Raw genomic sequence first — 24,737 nt, forward strand, 5'->3', positions numbered from 1 at the left:
TGTGTGTACTACTGGTGATAATATCATAGTGATTGATATTAAAACCAAACTAGTTGAGGAACTGTAAATATCAAAAACTACACTGTAATTATTAAATAGACAGTTTATTAGTCAGGATAAATGAATGCTTTGAAATGGAGATGGTAAGTCCCTTTGGGATGGACTTTGGGCTTTTTCACTTTGTATACCTATACCGTGCACAAAAACGATATATAACACAATAAGGGAAAGGGGAAAAGGTGGCCTGGTTGGATCAGTGGTAGAGCAGGTGCACATGTACCGAGAGGCGCAGAGGTCCAGGGTTTGAATCCGACCTGTGACAATTCCCTGCACGTTTTCCCCCCTTTCTCACCTAACTGTCTATTAAAATAAAGGCAGAAAAAGCAGATAATCTTTAAAAAAAATAATAACAGTGGTGGTATGTAACTACCGCTAAGTATTAACTCAAGTACTGTACTTAAGTAGAATTTTGAGGTATTTGTAGTATTTTCATATTATGTAACTTTATACTTATACTTTACTACATCTTAGAGGCAAATATTATACTTTTTAGTCCACTACAATCATTTGATGACTTCAGTTAATCTGCACATTCTGATTTTTAATACAACAAATCAAAATCAACTCATAAAATCGTGATGTATTGTATATTGAGCACTGTAACCTTGATTAGCAGTTCTAATGGGATTTTCTATGAAAAAAAAAAAACATACCTACGGAATGATTAGAGTTTACTAAATAGACACATAAAAACATTTACATAACATATCTTTAATGTCCGTGGTCGCCCCCTGGCGGCCAAGCACGCAGAGCCTTTCTTTAAAGTCACGTGATTTCTGGGAAAGGGAGCGGCGCTGCTGGAGGTAGCAGCGAGACAGCAGAGGCAGCCCGCACGGCAGACACTCACAGGCTGGAAGACCCGCGGAGGAAACGCTACTGAGGTAAACGAAACTCAAATCTACTTCCTTAATTTAACACCTTAGCGTCTATATGTAATATACTTATATAAATATATCACCAGGTGGAAGCAGTTATTTTGCGTTCCCAAACCAGACTTCATTAAAAAAAAAAAAAGCAGTGCAGTTTTAGAACTGGTCCTGGAGCTTGTTTTTATGTTGAGATCTGTTTTGTTTACGGTCTTGGCTTTGAGCTATAACCGCACACACACACACACACAAGTCTTAAAAAACCGACATCTGCATTCAATAAAGACGACGTTTGAACTTTGAAATGTAAATGCTTGTATTAGTATTGTTTGAAATGCTTATTATATTGTTATTTAAAGTGTTATTTGAAAAGGGCGGGACATGTTGTGGCATGCATCTGATGGTGGTTTGTGTTTTGTTTGTGTCAGTCTGTGCGTCTCTTTTGTGAATTTTTTTTTTTTTAAGTCTTCAGAGAGTCATGGGAGCTGGGAGAATGCGCTCCACTCGCAGACTGCGCTCCTGGATCGTCGAACAGGTGTGTGTGTGTGTGTGTGTGTGTGTGTGTGTGTGTGTGTGTGTGTGTGTGTGTTGCGTGAGTGCGTCAGAGTGAGGGAAGGGGTGAGGAAGATCGAAAGGGAGGGGGGAGAAGGAAAGGGAAAGAGAGACAGAATGGCCTCTAGTGAAATCCAACAAACACATGACATGTTCAGTGGAGGAAATATCCAAATCTGTAGTACTAACACTACACTTTAAATACTCCATACTTAAAAGTATGCAAGTACAACCAGTACAATGTATGTGGGTATGTACAGCAGGAAAGTTGCTGCAGTGCATAATGTTATATTTTGCATATTTTGTTGATGTCAACAAACATCTGATGATGTTTTGAGTTTGTTATTGACCATCAAACTGTGTCCTCATGTTTTGGCAACAGTGGTTAGTCTGTTAGGGCTGCACGCAACAACTCTTTTTTTTTTTTTTTTTTGTTAATAATCTGCCAGTTGTTTTCTCGATTAATCGATTAGTTGTTTGGTCTTTAGAATGTCAGATAATGGTGAAAAATGTGGATCAGTGTTTCCCAAAAAGCCCAAGACGACGTACTCAAATGTCTCATTTTGTTTCACAACTGAAAGATATTCAGTTTACTGTCACAGAGGAGAGGAGAAACTAGAACAATATTCACATTTAACGAGCTGGAATCAGAAAATCTTTATTTTGTTTTTCTACACCCTCCTGGTGTCCTCGGGTCAAATTTGACCCATTTTCAAAAAGTTTCTATGTCAGAAATGTGTGTTTCTTTCAACCACATTTTCAAAAGAAAGAACGTGGATGGCTCCTTACAACGCTTTTTTTTAAATTTTATTATAAAAGAACGTTGAAAAAAGTGACAAAAACTTGGTGAAAAAAACACCCAAAAACATCAAAGGGTGCAGAAAAAAACGTGAAAAAGTGAGAAAAAAACATAGGTGGAAAAGCAACAAAAGTGTCGAAAAAGACGACCAAAACGTTGAAAAAAAAAGTTGCACGGTCGACGGCAAGACAACACAAGGGTTAAAAGATTACTCAAACGGATCAATCGATTATCAAAATAGTAGGAAATTAATTGATTAATCTCTGCAGAGCAGCAAATCCTCACATTTGAGAAAAATCAAAGAATTTTTTTTTTTTAAATCTAAGAAAATCAAAATGTTCTGTTAAACAAAATAGAATAATGAGCGCACCAGAGCTACTTATTAATAATGATGTATTAGCCCCTTTACTGCCTCATACATGTTTGTTTTATAATAACCCATCACAACTATCTCACCTGTAGTTCAGAGAAACTTTAGCGAGGAAACTGAACTTGTTCCGTGTTGTTTGGCTGTTGCAGGTCAGCAGTGGGAAGTACCCGGGGCTGGTGTGGGACGATGAGGCCAAAACGATGTTCCGCATCCCTTGGAAACACGCCGGGAAACAGGACTTCCGGAAGGACGAGGACGCCGCCATCTTCAAGGTCACCATGCATTTCTAGCTCACGTTAAGTCCCAAATCCGTCAATGTGAGTCTCTGAAAAAAAAGGGGGGCGTAGGTTTGACCATTGTTCTCTGTCCTCGGCAGGCGTGGGCGGAGTTCAAAGGCAAGCTGACAGACGGGGGGCAGGACAACCCGGCGTCCTGGAAGACCCGGCTGCGCTGCGCCCTGAACAAGAGTCCGGAGTTCAGCGAGGTGATGGAGCGAGCCCAGCTGGACATCACCGAGCCGTACAAGGTCTACCGCCTGGTCCCCATCAACGAGCAGGGTGAGACTCCCACACATAGGCGTCATTTATGGGGGGGGGGTTTTACAAGTGACCAGGTCAGACTTCTTCAGAAGTAGTATTAACACTTAGCCTGACAAGGCAGACCCACATCAAGGTGTTGGGTCTGGGAACTCACCATTGGCAGGGCTCAGTCCGAGGGGCGGGATAAACGGTTGTCTTTCAAATTCCCTCTGCACGCAATAGGATAGCGCTGCAACCAGGCAGAGCAACGCTAGTTGATAGATTAAACTTTTGCCGTATCCGGTCGGCAAAACTCCGAACACATTTCTTTCTTTTTTAAGAATGACTTCAGTGCCGTTCTTTGTTCTTTTCTCAAAGAAAAGATGAACTCCAAGTCTTCCAGAAAGCCGCTGTTCCCAGCAGCAGCAGCAGCAATAGCCCCGTCCACCGACTCTATAGACGATGTGATTGGCCTGACCAGAGTTTGGTTTTTCCAGCTCGCAAGTCAACGGAGAGTGCCTAGACCCCCCTGGCTGCAAAATAAATTTGCTGCCGCTAAGGTGCGTCTAGATTTCTAGGCTACTGAACACTCAAATCTTGCCTTTTTCAAATCACATTTAGACCACTTCCATATGTGGTCCTGAATCAGACCCAGGTCTGATTTCTTTTCAACGTGGCCGCAGTGTGAACAACCGAGGCGGATTTGATGCGACTTTTAAGTCAGCCTACATCAACATTTCTCACAATTATGTGCCGGCGGGAGTTAGAACAGTAAAATTCAAAACGTGACTAGGCCTACAAAATGGAGAACAGTGATGGAGCAAGTGGTTGGAGGGAGAGGGAGGTGTTAGACCTGATTAGTGTATGGGGGAGATACTTCAATTCAATCTAAACTAGAAGGATCATACCGTAACAGCGACGTTTTTTGGAAAAAAATAGCAAACGAAATGGAAGAACAGAAAGAAAATGCTCACTTCCTCCATAACCTCCCTAACGTTAGTGCAACAGCGTGCTGTGTCTGATGTCACTGTTATTGCTCTTTTGCCCATGCGGGTCAGTTCGAAACCGCAAACAGTTCACGCTGGAATCTGATATAGGCCACATTTTAAAAGGTAATGTGAACAGCCAAACAATAAAATCAGATCTGAGCAAAAAATCGGAGTTAAGCATTAGGACTTGCGGTGTGAACGTAGTCTTTCTGCACACTCTGCCAAGTTCTGACACACAGGGACGGAAATTAGGTAGATCTGTTCAAGAGCTGCAAAGATGACTCAATTAATCGATTAGTTGTCAACTATTAAATTAATCGTGTTAGTTTGAGATTAAAAATAGTCCAAAATTCTCTGATGGCAGCTTGGTATATGTAATATATGTTCTAGTTTCTTCTCTCCTCTGTGACAGTAAAGTGAATATCTTTGGGTTGTGAAATAAACAAGACATTTGACACATAACTAATTAAATCAAGAAAATAACCCATGTATTATAATAAAATTAAAAAAAAAAAAAAAAAAAAAAAGAGTCATTAGTTGCAGCCCTAATCTGTTCCAAACAGACTCACTGCTGTTGCCAAAACATGAGGTCACAGCTTGTTGGTTCACAGTCAATAATAAACTCAAAACATTATCAAATGTTTGTTGCGTTATCAACAACATGTGCAAAATATGAGACTATGCAGCAACTTCTCTGCTGTAAAAACACTGGACTTATGAAGCAATGTTACCTCTCACAGCAAAGTTAGAAAGGAGGTCAAGCCGAGCCGTTTTTAAAGCAGAGGTAAAATATCATGTTGCGTTCAAGCGCCAACAGAAAGGTCCGACATCTGAGACTTCCAAACTCTGGAACAGTGTTGTACGAGAAGTCAACACAGGCATGAAACTCTTAGGAAGACTCCTACTGCTAGATTTGAATCCCAGTGAAGACCTTTTGTTATATTTCAGTTATTCAATCTTCAAACTAACCGACATTTTAGCGTTTAAGTTCAATCACACCACAGCCAATAATCAATAACTTTATATTGAATATATTTGTGTTCTGGACTGTTGGTCAGACAAAATAATAAAATGTGTACACGTCGCCTCAGGTCTGAGAGATTGTAATAAGCATGTTTTCACAGATTTTTGACATGTTAAAGAGCGATAAATAGAAGAAAATAATCGCAGATGAATCAATAATGAAAGTAATGGAACCAGTTTCATTGCTGCGATCGTCTGGCAGTTGAATGTTTTGATATCGTGTTATGCGTCAGTGTGACACCACAGAGAGGCGAACGTGTTCTGATAAGACTATCAGCAGCAACAGGGAAGCTTCAAATATAACATCTGTTCCAGCAACCTTGGTGGAGTACCTAATATTACGTTTGACCACTCCTGCTGTTAAAACAAATTATTGTGTTTGTACAAAGGGCTCAGTAAGCCCTCACGGTGGAGGAATGTTCTACAATGCAGGATTTTCACTTGTAAAAGAGTATTTTTATAGTGTGGCATTATTATTATTTTATTTAGTCAATTTATTGAACGTGTTAAAAAAAAATCCAAACACAAAGTAAAACTTGAAAGCAATAAAATAGAAAAACTAACGGGATCCTCAGCAACAAATAAAGCAATGCAAGTATATATTGTTATATTGTTTTTGTTCAAAAAGGGGTAGGAAGAAGTTGAAGATGTCATTAGTGCTGTTACTTAAGTAAAGGATTTAGTTCCTCCACCACTACGGAAATTATGTATTTTTTTATTTTAGATCAACAATAATTCAAAATGGGGTTATAGTCATTTAGAAATAAGAGGTTTAATAACTTCAGCTACACAGCAGGTAGACGTAGATAAAGTCTTTCTAATTGATATTTATTGGAAAAAGAAAATCATTTATTTTGGTGTACAAGTAGGGCTTTGCAATTAATTGCTTTTGTCTCGATCACAAAAACAGTGAAATCGAGAAAAAACATTATTTTGCACATTACATTTCACTCAACTCTTTCACAGTTCAAGGTGTTTTCACTGTTTTTTTTTAAGAATATTTTTGGGCTTTTCCGCCTTTAATTTGACAGGACAGCTAGGTGAGAAGGGGGAGACATGCAAGAAATCGTCACAGGTCGGACTCGAATCCTGGACCCCTGCGTCGAGGAATAAGCCTCAAAGTATATGTGCGCCTGCTCTACCCACTGAACCAACCCGGCCACGTTTCACTGTTTTTTTAAGTTCAGTAAATGCAACATCTTTCCAAAAGTCGTCAATTTCAAGTTCAGAGTAGTCATGCTAAACAATATTGACCGAAATAATTGGGATTATGATTTCTTCCATAATCGAGCAGAAATATGTACAAGCACACATCTGCACCTGCATCCTCAGAGGGAAAAGAGTTGATATTTGCAGTCGGTGATTAACAGTTTTATTTTTAGCGTTTTCCCCACACTGCACGCAGACTCACACCCTCACATCAGCACAAACCACTGTGATTAAGAGGTTACACAATAGGACTCCAGAAACCTCTCCGGCTTCTGCTGCAATGTGCCTTCCTCCCCGTCACTCCCTGTCTATTATTGTACTTAAAGTGCTCATATTATGCTCAATTTCAGGTTCATAATTGTATTTAGAGGTTGTACCAGAATAGGTTTACATGGTTTAATTTTCAAAAATCACCATATTTTTGTTGTACTGCACATTGCTGCAGCTCCTCTTTTCACCCTGTGTGTTGAGCTCTCTGTTTTAGCTACAGAGTGAGGCATCTCTCTTCTGTCCCATCTTTGTTGGGAGTCGCACATGCACAGTAGTTACTAGCGAGAAGCTAGCGTTGCTAGTGGTTAGCCACCTCGTTCTCAATGGCAAAACACTGTTACAACACACACGAGTTCACCCTAATCTACAAAAGAAATTGTATAGAACTACTTAGATGTCCCTGTTCTGCAGGTATTCCACGCAAAGTTGGAAGTGCGCCCTTGTTTAGAAGAAGTCTCCCGGCTAATCCTGCCTTGTACTGACCCAAGTTGGAGAAACAGCTAGCTGATGTGGTATTAGCTAAAGTGGTTAGCACACACCAAATGTTTCGGCCGATGACGTAGACGGCCTTGCCGATTTTGAACAGCTCACCCGGAGACTGAAGGCAGGATAAATTCAGAAACCGTATCTCACTCAAAACAGCATGATGTTTTTTTTCCCAAGTTTGTATGCGTGTGGAAGCACCAGAGACACAAAATAACACCCCAAATCCCAGAAAAAGTTTTTTTTCTTCATTAAATGGGCACTTTAAAGAGAACACCTCGTCACATTTTTCACACTGTATCACATCTACAATACTACTTCTTTTTTGTTCTAATATACTCAAGTCTCTTGCTTTCTTCTCTTCCACGTATCGATTATACAATCCGTGTACAGTTTTTTGCATAAAGCCAGGGGGATTTGGACCTCTTCACCAGGTGGTTCCTTGAGTTTCGAGTACTTAGATTGAGGTTTGCTCATTTTAAGTCATAATAAAACATCAACTAAACACCTAAAATGCCTGCAGACCTGTAGTCTACCTTTTCTAATATCCCACTGTCCAGGTGTGAATCGTTGAATTATTGGTCCAGTTTCTCTACTGCACTTTAATGTCATTATTGTTAAATGTGCTGCTACTTATTCCTAAACTTTAGCTCCTCTCTGTTGCGCTTCTTAAGACACAGAAAAGGCCAAAGTACAATTTTATTTTCAAAAACTTAAAGTTGGGAGATCTACATTACTTAAAGATTCTATTGCTTGTTTTCTGAACTCCATCTGCACTGATAAATAAATAACACCACAGAATGAAAAGGCAGTTACAGATCAAGTGACTCGCCTGTGTTATCACCTCAAGCTGTTTCGCTGAGTCAGCAGGGCAGAGATCTGATACCTGGGGCCCAAGTTCAGCCAACGTCAACCTGGTGAATTGGGACAAATATATTTACTTGTGAGAAATAAGTGATGAAAGCAAAGACTACAGTGCTAAGAACAGAAAAGTGAACCCTTTGGAATTAACACCATTTATGCACAATTAGGGCTGCACAATATATATTTTTTATCGTTACCGCAATATCAACTGCCGCAATATACACATCGCGAAAGGCTGCGACATATTGCGATAGACACTCTCATTGATCTTTATGCCTTAATTAAAAAAATGAGGAAAAATCCGACCTTTAAGGACACCAATTTTCTTTGTGAATGAATAATGTATCGTAAATAAATAAATGTTCTTCCTGAAAATACAGAGGGAATAGGTAAGTACACCCCTATGTTAAATTCCCATAGAGGCAGGCAGATTTTTATTTATAAAGGCCAGTTATTTCATGGATCCAGGATAATATACCTAGAGATTGGCATGGTTTTATGTCAGTTAGCCTAATAGCTGGTTTGATTTGCATTGAGAGATGATCTTATGGAAAGTACCCCATGCCAATCTCTAGGTATGGTGAAGGCTATGTGATGATGTAGGGAGATTTTAATTACAAAGGCCAAGGGAACTTTATCAGTATGCATCCATGAAATAACTGACCTTTAAAAATAAAAATCTGCCTGCCTCTATGGGAATTTAACATAGGGGTGTACTTACTTATGCCCCCTGTATTTTAAGGAATTACATTTATTTATTTATAATACATTATTCATTCACAAAGAAAATTGGTGTCCTTAAAGGTTGGATTTTTCATAATGTTTTTAATTAAGGCAATAAGATCAATTTCCAAAAGATGTTTTTTTTTTTTTTATTCCTCTTTTTAGTCAACTTTAGCATGGGTTCATAAACTTATGAGCACAACTGTACTATACTAATTAAGATTTTTGCACACAAAACACATGTAGTTAATAAATTAACGTGTTTTATTATATACTACCCAACGGTATACAGGCCTACATGTCCATCTGAGATGAAGAGCTGATTAAATTCTTAGTTGATTGACAGAACGTTTTCCAGTTTCTGCATAGAGTATTTTTACTGATGATACTTACATACTTTTACTAGTAATATTTTTAAGGCAGGACTTTTACATGTAACAGTATGTTTACAGTGTGGTAATAATACTTTTACTTCAGTAAAGGATCTAAATACTTGTAGCGGACCAATCACAGTTGTTGTGGTCTGCGTCGCCGCGACGTGTAGTTACATTTCTGGTGAGGTGACATCAGGCGGCGTCGTATAGTCCGCATCTACGTGTACACATACAGTTCCTACAGCGTTAGATTCAACACAGAACTATAAATCAAGCTTAAGTTGTACATTGTTCTGTACAAAACACGTGAAAAATATTGCTTACTGACCCTCATCTCTTCACACGTGCTTACAGAGTACTTCCGATGAAACAAGATGGTAGAGAAAGGGTTAAAAAAGGTGGTGCAGTCAATTTGAAGAATATGAGACCACATTTTAGGACTACATTATGAAAAAAATGCAACGAAATCCAAGGTTGTCACGTCCTTTTTCTTAGCACTGTAATGTCTTTGTACAATTGTGTGTGATCTACTCTCACAGGGTTTGGTTATGAAGTGTTTTATTGATTATTAAGTTTAGTATTTTTAGAGACTGCTCCTTGTCTGTTCAGGTGTGGTGGTTCCTGAAAAGAAATGCAGAGTAAAAGCCACCAAGAGGCCGAAAAGGAGGAGGAGCACCGACTCTGAGAGCAGCGACGACAGTCAGGTCAAGCAGATAAAGACGGAGGAGGCCATCTCACAGCTGGTGAGTTTGGACTTTACCTCGAGTATTTCCAGTGTATCTGACATCAGGGACGTGCACAGACATTTAGAGGGGCCATTGCTCTAATCTGCAAGAGCAATGCCCCCCCCACCCCCTATTATTCAAAGCTCAAGTGGATTTTTTTGGTTACTATTCACAGGGCATTTGTCATAATCTCCATAACTTTAAAAACTCACGTGAAGGCAGAAGGGCTTGCGCTGCTCCGTGTGTGAGAATATAAACAAAGTCACGTGACTGGGGGCAGAGGGCATCGCTGAGGGTAAGATTGGATGATATAGCAATTTAAATTTGATTTAACTTTAGTAATGATGGGCATATTATCGTAATAATGCAGCCACCACAGCAAAAAAAAAAAAAAAAAAAAGAAAAGTTGATTTAGGCTCTTTCACCCGAGGGGCAGCTAAGCCAATCTGGCCAAAAGGCAAAGGTACAAGACTGTGTGAAACGATCATAGACTTCAATGGTAGAAGCTTGCTCTAGCAGGGCGTGGCTGTGGCAAACATTTCCATGGTAACAGTGATTTCCACCGATCAGAGACGTTGCTGTCACACTTAGGATTGTGGGTAGTGTAGTACTTTTCCATAAGATTGCAAATAAAATATGTTTTTCTTAACCCTCATGTTGTCCTCGGGTCAAATTTGATTTGTTTTTAAAGTTTTTTATTTTAGAAAATGTAAAAAATAAATAAAAATACAACAAAACGTGGGAAAAGTAACAAAAACAATAAAAAAAAAAACCAGGAGAAAACGTCAAAAACTTTGGAAAAAGCGTCCAAAACATTAAAAAACGCCCAAAACACTGAAAGACACAATGTCAGATAAAGCAATATAAATTTTGAAATAAGTGACCAAAACGTTAAAAAAAAAACACAAAAACCCAGCTAAAACATTGAGATAAAAGTGTTTGTTTTCATGGTTGACAGGAAGACAACACAAGGGTTAAAGCCATGTTGATTTCAAACGGACTTGTGGCCTCTACGGGAGCAGAAACTTTCGTTGCACAACCTCGGAGCTGGTAGTCGGTCTACTTTGGATGGTTTAGACATTATAGCTGATAATCAAAATTCTTAAGGAGAAAATCTATGAGATTTGTACTTCCAGAAACACAGCGTCAAGTTCTATACAGATGAAGAGCTCGCGTTATAAGGAGTAGGACCGGTTGCTGCCCGATATTCAGATTTCAGAAGGAGACTTCTCTGTGAGAGAGACTTGGTCAGACACAGTAACAAACAGACCGGATCAAGCGGCGAAAACAGCACTTTAAGTGGACGTAAATTGACAGTTTGTAATTGTCCCTTGCAGCCTGTTTTGTGGCTGCAGTGCTCCCGCTCAATACTGGACCAATTTTTAAAAACTGTTGTCCCCATTAGACACAAAAACATGGGGAAATAGGGTTACACTTTACTTGAAGGCATGACACTGTCATGAACGTGTCATAAACATTATAAACATGTCATAAAAGCTTATGACATAACGCTTCTGTCATTAAGTGTCATTCGGTTTTTGTCACGACAAGTTATGGTTAGGGTTAGGGTTCATGAGTAATGACAGTGTGATGTGTTCATGACAGTGTCATGTCACTCTTATGTAGATACCTTCAAGTAAAGTGTTACCGAAAGAACCTCCAGGATTTCTTGACTTTAAATCATGCTAAAGGTTTCATCTACCAGCTGTTTCCATGTCTCAGCGAGCTATAAAAACAAAACTGCTTCTTCAGCTGCAAACTGTTTTTGTCAGTGTGTGGAAGACATTGTGCTGTGGAGCGACATCCCCGTCCAGACAGAAGAACCCACTCAGCACACCGCCACCGTACAGGGAGACGGTGAGTTTAACTCCATTAATTACCTGCATAACCTGATTTCTCAGTGTGACCTGGTTTCATGGTTACATGATATAGTGTCCACCGTCCATAAAACAAACTTTGGCATTATTCCCAAACAACCAGCTGGTCTGTCACTTTATGCTGTATCTCTCTCTCTCTCTATCTCTCTCTCTATCTCTCTCTTTCTCTCTCTAGTAGTCAATGAGATCAGGTTGGACGTGCGGATCGAGGAGAGCGTTCCTGCTCCAGCCGGAGGTAATAAACTGAACAAACATTACACTAAACATTTACAGCTTGTTATGAACAAATGCATTTTATATTTTTCTTAGGGAAAAGGGAATAGGGAAAATAATTCAACTAATAAATATCCATGAAACTTCCCCAGTTGATTACTGACATTAAGACGATATTTTTTATATTACAAGTTTTCTGAAATGTTTCAATATGCAAATGATGCATTTTCTTGCTAAATATGTGCTAATTTACATCAGTTCCAGAACAAACATTGCCAGGTTCAAAGTTTTCATTTTCTGTCCAAGGTTTTTACAGAGGGATAAAAAAGTTTTTAGCTATAAAATGTTCAGGCTTGGCAGGGAAATACAGTCACACTTTCACACCGATTAACGTAAGCTGTCAGCATTTTAACCATTGTGTTTAATCCGGCTACTAGCTAACGGTAACGTAGCGTCCTGTGCAGCGATGCTTCTGAAATTTTTTTTTAAAAAGTCAGCCGCCAACATTTTCGCTCTTATTCGGTCTCGTTACTACCGTTTACATCGGAACCGGTGCTCTATTGGAACCGCGTTTCAGTACCTACCCAGCCCTAGTGATTATCCATCAACATCCTCTAATCTTAACTATTAGTCAAAATAATTCATAAAGTCTGCATTAATTTAACTCAAAATTAGGTATAATGTCATATAAATAGGTTTATTGACAATGAATAAAAAAAAAAAACACCTTGAAAAAAGTGACAAACATTTAAAACAGCGTCAAAAGCACACTGTAGAAAAAGCGTTGGAAAAAGCATTTTAAAAAGTTAACTTTTGGTAAAATTAAGGAGAAATCTACAGACACAAATCGACAAACTGAAGTTAAACACCTAAATGAAAGAAGATTATGTTATGGAAGCAAAATAGCCCAAAACCTCAACATTTGAAAAATTTTTCGCCTGTAGTCTCCCTTTAACTAGAGTGCAAAGCCCTCCAACTGCTGGACAGTTTTCTAACTTGCTCAAACAACATTTAGTCTGTGTTTTGTTTAGTTTTTTTGGACTGGTTGCAGTGTTTCCTTTAGGATTTTTTTTTTAGCAGTGGGGGCAGGTCTGTCCGAACAACCCCACCCACCCCAGCAAGTCCAACAATGAGGCATATTTTCAGTTGTGATTGAACTGTATTTTTTGAGGAACTATAGGGCACTGAACATCTACAAGAGGTCTACACTTAGAATGGACCCACCGTGGTGACGTTTTTGGTGGAGCTGTTTTTTTAATAGTCGACTAGGAAGAAAGCAAACATTTTTGACAATAAACATCAACACAACTGTATGTGGAGTTAAACTGGACGGGCCCAATAACCTCTACTTGTTGTTAAATGGCATTATGTAGGCAGGAAAATTTGAAAGGCAATCACGACAGCCCTATTTCTGATGGTGGCAGAAATTTTGCCATGGTGGGCCACCCCTACAAAATCAACATAGAAGAAACACTGTGGTTGACTACTAAATAAAGTATTATTGTAATATGATGTATATTTTGAAATATTTTTTTTTTTTGACTCAACCCGGCTACTCGTGCTTTAATCCTGCCCGTCTGTCTCTGTTTCTGTGTCTCCAGTCCAGGACTCTTTCAACGTGGTGATCCATTATTTAGGACAGGAGGTTCTCAAACGCCAAATCCAGAGCGCTGACCTCAAGATAATGTACTTGTCTCCCTCTCCCGTCCCCCCGACGCCGGTCGCCCTGAAGGGCGGGTTTCCGCGCATCCCGCTGCCGGAGCCGCCCTCCACGCTGCCGGCCGTCCCGGAGCTGCAGGCCCTGTTCACCCTGCTGCCCTTCATGGAGAAAGGGGTGGCGCTGACCGCCACGCCGCGGGGAGTCTACGGAAAACGCTTCTGCCAGGGGCGGGTCTTCTGGACAGGGCCGCACACGACCACGGGGCTGCACAAGATGGAGAGAAACACGGAGCCGGTCATGCTCTTCAGCAAAGACTGCTTCAAGCAACGTGAGTCGGATCTGTTTTTTGCTCGACCTCCAACGCTGAACCTTGAACCTTTTAAATCATGTTTTAAACTCATTTTGGTTTTCTCGTATTTAGAACTGGACCACTTCCGTCTAAACGGCGGCGAGCGTCCTCAGTGCGGCATTACGCTGTGTTTTGGAGAAGAGCTGAGTCACACTGAAGACCCGTCTAGAAAACTCATCATAGTTCAGGTAAATGTAGGTGTTCACACAATCCACACTGTCGCTACCAGTTTATTGACGAATTATTTGTACTAAGTTTTGTAAGTCAAACTATTTCAAAGATACATTTTTACTTATAAAACTATTGTTAATTGTTTTTTCTCACTTTAAAGCTCTAGTGTGAACCTTTTTTTATATTAATGAATATCCGTTACATTCAAGCCATTGCCAATTGAGTTGCTACAAAGCTAATGGATTTCTCAGTAGGACTATGTTCAGAAGATTGTGGCGTCCGGTGACTTTCCCGCGCAGAAACTCGAGTGAAGATAATGACCTCTTCTAGGGATCTAGCGAATCTAGCGAATCAAGGTTTTCGGGTTCGGATTCGGCTGAATATTGGGCTTTTTGACGGGGTTCAGTTTCTGCCGAACCTTAGACATTTTTTTCCACCGAACCGAACCCTATGCTTGCACTAAGCGCGCTACGCTGGTTGACGTAATGACGCCGCCGTTGATTACGGGAAGGTGTTTACGTAAGTGGAGCATCAATGCAGTAGGCTGTGAGAAAGTGAAAATGGAACATGTGAGCAGAAAAACTGTTCTTTGGCAGTACTTTCAGTCAAAAAACCTCTCCCGGACTGTCGGCTGTTCTCTCAGCAAACGAGTCTGCCTACAGTGGGAGCAGAGCGACCGAACGGCCGGTTGCTGCTCGTTGGCTAACGTTAGCTTTCTAATTTCACCCACCCAGCATGCCTTCATCATACACTGGTTAGCGAAAATTTGCCTAAACTAAATTGTCCCTCATCTGGTGATAGCGATGTGTTTTCCTACGATGTGAAAAGAGCTTGTGAATTCAACATTAAGTTGTTACATTTAACTATTTTAGGGGCTGTGGACGTTGTTTACTTCATTAATGTGTTTACTGTGTTAATGGACTGAGGATGGGAGGAGGATTCGGTATTCAGTTTCGGCAGAATCTTAACCAGTGGATTCGGTCGAACCCCAAAAATCTGGAACCGGTGTATCCCTAACCTCTTCTTCATCATGTTTCTTTAATCCTCCGTGTCCTCCTTGGCTACTAGCAGCTGCGTGGGTCACGGAAGGCTTGTATCATGTGGACGCGCCGACAGTGTTGTTGTTATTACTTAGAATTCCTCATGGGGGAGACAGAAACTACGTGCTGTAGCTTTAAACTATTTGCATTGCAAACTAAAAGTTTGTCGTCAAATATAAATTGGCTGAAATCCGAACCTTGCCTCACAAATAAGAATCATCTATTTTTTTATTTTGCTTACGAATAATTTGAATTAATCAAGTTTTCCTCTCAATTAATTGTTAGTTATTGATCCCATAACTTTTGTTTTGGATTTAAAACGTTATTACTCAGGGAACAGTGAACCACGTGTGGGATTAAAGTAACTCAAGAATTTATAACTGTATTGTACACATTACTTTGCTTCTTTAATTGTATATACTACTTATCTTTCTTTATCTTATTTGTTCATATTTCTTCTCTTTTATATTATTCTTGTTGTACGTGTCTATTGCACCGTGGGTCAGAGAGAAACGTATTTTCAATTGCTCTTGATGTCTGGCACATATTGCAGAATTGACAGTAAAGTTGACTTGACATGAAACTAAACTTTAATGTAAAAAAAAAAAAAAAAAAGTTGCAAGAATCCTCAACACAATTTAATCCCGGTTAGGGGTGCATGATGTATTGACTCAATATCGTTATCGTTATCATGATATTGCGTTGCGCAATATTATATTGAAAGTGTTGCGATAAGTATGCAATATTTTTTTATATTTATTTTTATGGTTTCTAATATGTCCTGTTCTGTAGACATGCTCTTGATTTATTTTATACTGTACAACTAGTAAACCGCGTCCTGTTCTGTATACATGGTCCTTATTTATTCATGTAGGACCAGTCCAATAGTCAGTTGAAATAAACCACGTGTTGTAAGAAAACTTTTTTGTTATGAATCGATTTTGATGCGTTTTCCCATAAGTTTAGTAATTTTACATGTTTAAAAATATTGAAATTAATATCAATATCGCAACATCACATTTTGGCAATATCGTGCAACCCTGATCCCGGTGAAGGAAAATAATTCCAGGTACCTGCTCTTCTCTTGGCTGCAGATCTCGTTCCCGTGGGCAGAACAGCAGGTCCAGAACGTCCAGAACGTCCAGTCAGTCTTCGACTCCTTCAGCTCCCTCTACACGTTGGCCAGTCAGTCTCCACAGGGAGAAATCACTCTGAACCTGATCGCCGTGCCTTCACCGGACTCGGAGGACATCACCTGCGGGAGCGTCTGAGCACTTTGTCCAGCGTGAAGGGGGAGTTTTCATTTCAAAATAAAAGACAACCCAGTCGCTCACAAAATAAAAGCATAGAGGGCCGAGCGATAAATCCCATTGGTTATCACCTTAAATTCATCATCTAAAATGTGTCCAAAATCTGATGTGGTTTTTATATAATCACCCAGCCCTAACAGATAGTACAAAACAACAATATAGCACTTACCAAAACTCAAATAGGAAACTTCAATACTGGACTCCTTTTTTCTTTTCCCTGAAAATGGACAGTGAACATTTTTGGGATGGACTTTGGCCCCTAACGTCCTCTATAGAGATTAGCTGGTGAACTGGAAGCACTACATGTTGAACCAACACTGAGAAGTCGTCTTCACCGCTGCAACAATTAATCGGTAAATGATTTGTCCATCGTTGCAACACTCTCTGGTTTCAGCTTCTCAAATGTGACCATCTGCATTTTGTCTTTGTCACATGACGGTAGCTTTCTTAAGGTTTTCGACTGTTTGTGAAGTTTAGTGAAGATAGTTTTACTATTTTTTACATTTCTATAGACTGAACTTTTAATCCAGAAAATAATCCATAGTTGCAGTTCTAGTCGTCTCGTTTCCTCGGGGTTCTCTGTAAAATATCAAAAATGTGATGTTAACTCTGATCATGGCTGCACGGCTGTCTTTCCTCTAAGCCAGTGGTTCCCAACCTGTGGTTCTGGACCCTCAGAAAGGGTTGCAAGTTACCGCCGAGCGGATCAAGAGACCTTAGACATTACGTTCCCATACATCGAAACAGCATTGTCGATTTACGTTCTCAGGAGAAACGTATTTTCTCCCCAGTTACATTTGTTTTTGGAGTATTACAAAAATGAATGACAAAGTCCTCGAGTGGATGGATAGATGGGTTATAAAAACAAGTCTGTGTTTTCATAACCCACTCACCCATCCATCCGCTCGACTTGCAGGACTTTGATTAGAAACATTTTTATAATACTTAAAAAAAAATAAAAAGTAACCCGGGGAGAAAATAGGTTTCTCCTGCAAACGTATATTGACTGTGTTGTGTTCCGTGTGAAACCAAAAACAGTATTCACCGAGCGTACCTATTCTTTTTTTGTTATGTAACAAACGTACTTAATTAACCCAAACCAGGATCTTCTCCTCAACCAAGTCTTTTTTGTATCAATTCACAACATTAACGAGGTGTTTAAAACTGTGACCTTAATCTGGGAGAAAAACCCATTTCCCTTAAAACGAGGTTGAAAATGCAGTTTAGTTTGCATGGGAACGTCATTTTGTAGGAGACCGGGTTTCAAGAGAAGATTACCAGGAAAAGAAAAGCAGAAAATCACACGTCTGCTTCCCAATATTAACTAATCTTTACTGGGGTTTTTTTTGTCTTGGAAAATGATTAGATCATTTTAGGGGTTTTATTTAAATGAAGCAGAAACAAGCTGAAACGATGGGGAACCACTGATGCAACTTAGGAACTGATAACAACTCTGTTCATACTCCAGCTCTTTATAAACCTTGTTCCTTGTCCTTGTTAACCCTCCTTGTTGTCCTGTGACCAGTTTACAAAAACGTTCTATATCAGACAAAAGAATGTTGGAAAAATATATAAAAACGCAGGAAAAAAACGCTGTAAAGTGTCCAAAAAAACATCGCCAAAGGGGACAAAAAAATTAGAATAAAATTGAAAAAAGCGTTGAGAAACGTGTAGAAAAGGAACAAAATGTTGAAATTTCGACCCAGAAAAACACAAAGTTGCATGGTTGACGGGAAGACAACACAAGGGTTAAACATTTATACGTCAGATATTAATGGTCAAATAAAGGGAAACATGCCATAAAAGGAGGTTGAAGCTGCAATAAAAAAAAACAAAAAAAGATCATAGAGTAGTGAAAAAAATATATAACTTGCAATAATGTTTAATGTAACACCTGTTAGTCTAACTCAACTCTAAGGGTAGTTCTTTTTCATGTTAGTTAGGCTTCTGAAGTTAAACCATGGATAAATTTTTTTAAATGTGAGTTGAAGGGTTTTTTTTCTTCATAGACAAGAAACCTTTCACACTGTTGATGAGACACGAGCAGTTTGAAGCAGACGGGATAACCCAACATTCTTTACTCCTTTATTCATCTGGGACAATCTGTGCATTTTTATTATTGTTATTGTGTTAATGTGTGAGAAAGAAAATCAAATTTTAAAAGAGTGTAACCAGTTAAGACTTGGGATTAGGGTTTTGAGAGTTGCACTATTTTTTTATATTTAAAATGTTTTACAGTTGTTGTTATGGATAGTTAAAAGGACAAAGGGACAAAAACATCCGACATTTCAAAACTAAAGTCTTGCAGTAAAAACAAGTCTGCTGAAGCTCAGAATATTTGGTTTTTGTTGAGGCTGTCGGAGGCGTTTATACAACTTAAAAGGTCTTTTTTTTTATGAAGGTGGTAGTCTGGCGTGTTGTCAGGCAAATGTCCCGCTAGGTGTCTGTGTGGCAGTGCATGCAACACTGTTCCTCTTTTCCTAATGCAGTTGAAATTTTTTCGCAAAAGTTGACATGCTTAAAGGACATATCCGTTGCATAAATAACATCATTTTGTAGCCACTGATGCACCAGCCATTCAGGCAATTTTCTAAAAGCTCTAATTTCAAGAGTTGTGATAGTAACACTTTACTTTAACCCCTTCATTTAGTTTTAGTAAGCACTATATAAGCATTTCATAAACTGTCTATAACACACTTTAATGTAGTTGTATGCAGCTATAAAGGACATGTTTAAGTGTTTATTAATGTACAGTTTTGTCAGCAATTATAACTTTTCCTACAAAGACTTATATTGTGTTTTAATAATATATTGTCATTCATTATCCATTCCACAGTCTCGCTGCTCCACTGGAGGAGTTATAGTTGTTGACAAATGCATTAATAAACACTTAAAAATGTCCTTATATCTGCTTACAACTACATTTTAGTGCGTTAAACTGTTGATGATTTAAAAATGCTATAATAATTACTTTTGCTTTAAAAGCTTTTCTCGTTGCTAGCATGACACTGAAAAGGGGACAACACGACCAAACTACAGCGGTTAGACTTTAAGCCGCTTAGCATCGCATGCATCCAACTCCCGAAGTCAAAAATACCGCCGCGGCGTCCGTTTGAACACAAACAACCGGACAGTCGGACAACAAAACGAAAAATAAAATACATAAAAAACTTTGAGCTTCAACAAAATTGTTTTTACTGCAGGACTTTTGTATTGTAAAGGTGTTTCTGTTATTTTTTCCAGCCCCCTTGAGCTTGTAATATACATGGGATTTAACAATAAAAAAAAAAAATAGACAAAAATGGGACCACAGGTGCATGGTAAAAGTGTTAAAATGGTGTTTTAGGGTGAACATGTTCTTTAAATCAGAAGGGTGTTGGGCTGGACCACAAGGCACACTCTGGGGGTGGAGGGGGGGGATCTACCAAGCTGTACATATGTTGTTATTTATGCATGTTCTACGTTATGTCCCTGTTCAGTCGATAAAAATGCATTAAAAATAAATCTAAACTGTGTGGGTTGTGTCGGGTTATTAAAATCACATGACGATGGGTGAGAACATAAATAAATATGGGCTCTGGTACAAACTGATGCTACTCTGTCTACGTCTAGATGTTCCCGTTGGCCGGCGAGGCGAGCTCGGCTATCTTGGTATTCAGTTTCTGATTGGTCCAGTCCTTTGTAATGTCGTCCAAGTGGCTGTCAAAATCCACCAATAGCGCTTGATCGCCCAACTCCAGCATCTGACCGGCTATCGCCCGAGTCTCCTCCCACTGTCGCAGCATTATCCTAAACAAACAAACAAAAAAAATAATCTAAGTGTACTCTATATTTAGAATATTTCAACCACTTCACCTTGCTGTCAGACAGCCCTTTATGATGGGGAACTGAAGCAGTTATCTCTGCTCTCTTCAAAGCCATCACACTCCTTTGACAAAAATTCTGTCGGCCCACTTCCCTTCCAACTGTCACTTACGTGTGTTTGTCTTTGAGCAGCCATTTTGAGTCTTTGCGCTCGTACATCACGATGGGAGGAACCCGATAGTCTGAAGACATCTTACTGCCATCAAGCTGCGCAGCAAAACAGAGAAAACACACATTCAATACGATCGATCGATTAGATAGATACATTATTCACCCCGAGGGAAAGTTTAGGCATCCAGTAGCTCAGACAACCATAACACAACAAACACACATATATCTCAGAATATGTAAATGGTTACCAATTTGTGAAGTGATTACAAAGGTCTGGTATGGACTGACCATGTGATGCAATGACCATGATAAGGTGCTATGGTAGAGTGTGTGCAATTGTGGTAGTGCAAAAGTGAACAGTGCAGGGACTGAACAGTGCAATAGCTTATTATTAAATATCAACAGAACAATATATAACAGGGAATAAGTTATAAGATTTAGATGGTATGACCACAGTCCAGATTGTGTAGGAGGGCTAGTATAGCCTATAAGACAGTCAGGTGTAGAGCAGATGGATTATTTTATTAAACTGATTTTCATTTATAAAACATCAAAAAGTGACAAAATGTCAAACGAGACTTCCTAAAACTTCATACCAAGAAAAACATATTCAGTTCTGACATTTAACAGAGAAATGAGAGTGCCTTACACTAAACTGACTGATCACCATATTGTTTCACCACAATCTTATTTCTCACCTCAACAAGCCAACAGGTAAAGGAAAGGTGTTCAAATTCTTACCATTAACAAAACTGCGTTGTCAAACTGCTCAAAAATCTTATCGGCTATCTTCATGGCGCACGGAGTTGGGCTGCCGAATAAAAAAAAAAAAAAAAAAAAAAAAAAAAAAAAAAAGGAAAATAGATCAACAAAAAGTTAGAAAGGTTTACATTTTAATTAAATACTGAATTTACCAACAGCTTAACATCTCATAAAAAGGTCTGGTACAGCTGAAATGATGAAATCAGCAGGAAACTCACTTGCTATCTGATACGCAGGCGTTGGCCTGATAGTATCCCACAATCCTCTGCTGAGTCTGTGAACACCACACATCCACCTGAAACAAGAGAACACGCCGTTATTTAAAAAAAAAAAAAAAAAAAAAAAAAACTCAAACGCAAAACTGCAATCTCTTCCAGTGAGAGCAAAGATTTCGTCCACCACTGCATCTCAGCAGGTGTCCTACCCAGTGGCGTTATGTAACTAAGTACATTTACTCATCTACTGTACTTGTAAATTTTTGTTAACTTGAGTCTTTTCAAGATTATTTTTTGGGGCAGTGGATAGACAGGAAAGGGGGAGAGAGATGGGGGATGACACGCAGGTCGGATTCAAACCCGCGCCGCTGCAAAGGACTCAGCCCACGTGGGGCGCACGCTCTTACTGGGCGAGCTAGAGGCCGCCCCTGGAGTCTTTTCTTTTCATGACACTTTCTACTTCTACTCCGCTACATTCCAGAGAGAAATATTGTACTTTTTACTCCACTATATTAAATCTGACAGATTTTACTTACTAGTTACTTTACAAATTAAGATTTTTGCACCAACAATTTACAAGTCCAGCTGAAAGGATTAGCAGATTAAACACACAACAGTTTGGGTCATTTCCATGTTTCTAAAATGTGAGGATTTTTCTGCATTGAGTACTTGATACTTTAAGTACATTTTCCTGTTATTAATGACATATGTTTACTTAAAGTGCTCATGTTATGCTTTTTCGCTTTACTTTATTGTGGTATATATATTTTTTGTGCACGTTATAGGTTTACAAAGTGAAAAAGCCCAAAGTCCACCCCAAAGGGACTTACCATCTCCAACAGAAAACACTGTTCACAAACTGCTCCAAACAGCTCTGTTGTAGTCCAGCCTTTACTTCAGAGACCAACGTGGTCACTTTGGAACACACGTTATAATGCTCGCCTAGCTGCTAGCATGGCACGCCCTCATACTCTGCTTCTGACTGGCTAGTAGTCCTTACCTAGGTACTGTCAGGACATGCCCTCATACTCTGCTTCTGACTGGCTAGTAGTCCTTACCTAGGTACTGTCAGGACATGCCCTCATACTCTGCTTCTGACTGGCTAGTAGTCCTTACCTAGGTACTGTCAGGGCACACCCTCATACTCTGCTTCTGACTGGCTAGTAGTCCTTACCTAGGTACTGTCAGGCCATGCCCTCATACTCTGCTTCTGACTGGCTAGTAGTCCTTACCTAGGTACTGTCAGGGCACGCCCTCATACTCTGCTTCTGACTGGCTAGTAGTCCTTACCTAGGTACTGTCAGGACATGCCCTCATACTCTGCTTCTGACTGGCTAGTAGTCCTTACCTAGGTACTGAGTAGAGCTGTGAAACTTCACTGATCTCCCGATTCGATTACGATTATCATATCAGCAATTCAATTCAATTCGATATCTCGATGAATCAAATAGATTTTTCTATTAAAGCCATGTAGGATATTTAATTCATAGCTTTTCAAGCTTCAAAAACTAAACATCCTGCAGTGCTCCAATACTAAATAAATTGGATACATAAAACTACAGCACTGAGCACATGGCACTTCCTGAATGTGCAAAAAAATAACAGAATATGTAAACAGAAATGTTGTTAGGCCTACATTAAATTGTAAACAGAAATAAATCGATTGTGGCCCGGCCGATTATCGATGCAGCATCGCCCATGTCCACGATTCAGTGCATTGATTATTTGATTAATTTCAACACCTCTAATACTGCGCATGTGCGACTCTCAACAAAGATGGTACAGAAGTGCATGCCTCACTCTGTAGCTAAAACAGAGAGCTCAACACACAGGGTAAAAAGAGGAGCTGCAGCAATGTGCAGTACGACAAAATATATGGTGTTTTTTGAAAATTAAACCACGTAAACCTATTCTGGTACAACCTCTAAATACAATTATGAACCTGAAATTGAGCATATTATGAGCAATTTAAGTAACATTTTCAATGCAGGACTTTTACTTGTAACAGAGTATTTTTACAGTGTAGTATTAGTAGGATTAGGATCTGAATACTTGTTCCACCGCTGGTCCTACCTGTGTGAGGGCCAGCTGAGTGATGGGAGCCAGGGACAGGTGGGAGTGGAGCAGCGGGACACAGTCCGTCACACAGACGGGGCCGCCTGCCGGGCTGGACGACAACAGCAGCCCGTTGATGCTGCACCGCGGAAACAGACAGGCGTGCAGATACATCTTCACATAGGCCCGACAGGACAGCTCCACCTCGCCCATGATGACTTACTGGGAGGACACACACAGATAACTGGAAAATTGCTTCAAAAGACCCCCCACCCCCAACCAGAGGTTAAATGTACTAACGTGTAACCATGTGAACAACAATGATTTCACAAACATAAGAAGCAGCCGTCAACACCTTAACCTAAAATCAGGGAAAACTCCCCCCAACATTGTGTTTTTTAACTGGATGTGCAGCTAACGTTAGAGGTTAGCTCATTAAAGCAGCTAGCCGGCTGCTAACCAATCAGAGCTGAATTAAGACTTACCTGCAGAGATATAGGATATACCGTAGTAAGAGTAGCCTCAACAAACAAATACGTGCTTTCCGATTTTCAAAATATAACGATTCATTTAGGTTGTATAACCGTTTTTTAAAGATTTAAAAGAGCTGTAGGGTTAGTAGCTAGCTGACTACTACAAAAAACATACAGTATAAGCGTCTGAACTTCTGCTTCCGGTCCCGCCCAGAAGAGTCAAATGTTATTTTCTGATTGGACGAAACGACGATCAAGGTGCCAATCATCTTATTCAGCTGTTTTGTAATGCTTATGCTTTACAGCAGTGCGCCCTCTAGTGGCGTGGATGTCGCCTGGGATTAAAAATAAGAAATATGTTGATAAATTAAGAACAAACTATATTGCAAACTGACATTTCTCAATTGATGTGAAAAAAACAGCACAACAAACAGCCACGGTTTTGGAAGACACTGAACCACATGGTCACATCTCTTTATTTTTAATTAGTTTTAATGTTATTTAAGCCACCGCTGCATTATGTTACAAATACAGTTTGTATACATAGATGTATCTCACATTATTTTGCATTGGGCTTTATTATAAAACACAATTCGTAAACACGCCTTTATATTTTTCTGGACGTATCAGCATGTCGATTTAGACTGGGAAAAAACATGGTTATGGTTATTACCCAGCATTTTAATCTCAAATATTGCACAGATAGATGTTATGCTGTTAAAAACATCTCAGTAAACAGTAAATCAACAGTAAAGTAATGCTTGTCGACTGAGGGGAATTGAGTTTACTGCTTGACTAAATTATTTTCTCAT

The 24,737-nt window shown here is 39.5% G+C and overlaps 2 protein-coding genes across 3 annotated transcripts; one reads left to right on the forward strand and one right to left on the reverse strand.

The window, feature by feature from the left end:
* Window positions 1-844: 844 nt before the first annotated feature.
* On the forward strand, window positions 845-19,960 carry irf9 (interferon regulatory factor 9). Of its 2 annotated transcripts, none has more exons than XM_028568863.1 (10): window positions 845-941; window positions 1,355-1,461; window positions 2,797-2,919; window positions 3,024-3,204; window positions 9,710-9,843; window positions 11,598-11,682; window positions 11,878-11,937; window positions 13,517-13,903; window positions 13,997-14,112; window positions 16,230-19,960. In XM_028568863.1, the coding sequence occupies exons 2-10, from the start codon at window positions 1,405-1,407 to the stop codon at window positions 16,404-16,406; spliced, it is 1,320 nt and encodes a 439-aa protein (XP_028424664.1). In that variant the 5' UTR covers window positions 845-941; window positions 1,355-1,404; the 3' UTR covers window positions 16,407-19,960. The 2 variants fall into 2 exon arrangements, with proteins under 2 accessions (XP_028424664.1, XP_028424663.1); XM_028568862.1 differs by having other exon boundaries at window positions 1,392-1,461.
* On the reverse strand, window positions 18,517-24,173 carry emc9 (ER membrane protein complex subunit 9). Its single transcript, XM_028568864.1, has 6 exons — window positions 23,938-24,173; window positions 23,471-23,674; window positions 21,401-21,477; window positions 21,162-21,231; window positions 20,422-20,516; window positions 18,517-20,234 (listed from the first exon to the last, which is right to left on the reverse strand). Exons 2-6 carry the CDS (start codon window positions 23,663-23,665, stop codon window positions 20,054-20,056), a joined length of 618 nt encoding a protein of 205 aa, XP_028424665.1. The 5' UTR covers window positions 23,666-23,674; window positions 23,938-24,173; the 3' UTR covers window positions 18,517-20,053.
* Between the last annotated feature and the right edge of the window lie 564 nt (window positions 24,174-24,737).

This window comes from Perca flavescens, chromosome 22, assembly GCF_004354835.1.
Source record: "Perca flavescens isolate YP-PL-M2 chromosome 22, PFLA_1.0, whole genome shotgun sequence".
NCBI lineage: Eukaryota > Metazoa > Chordata > Actinopteri > Perciformes > Percidae > Perca > Perca flavescens.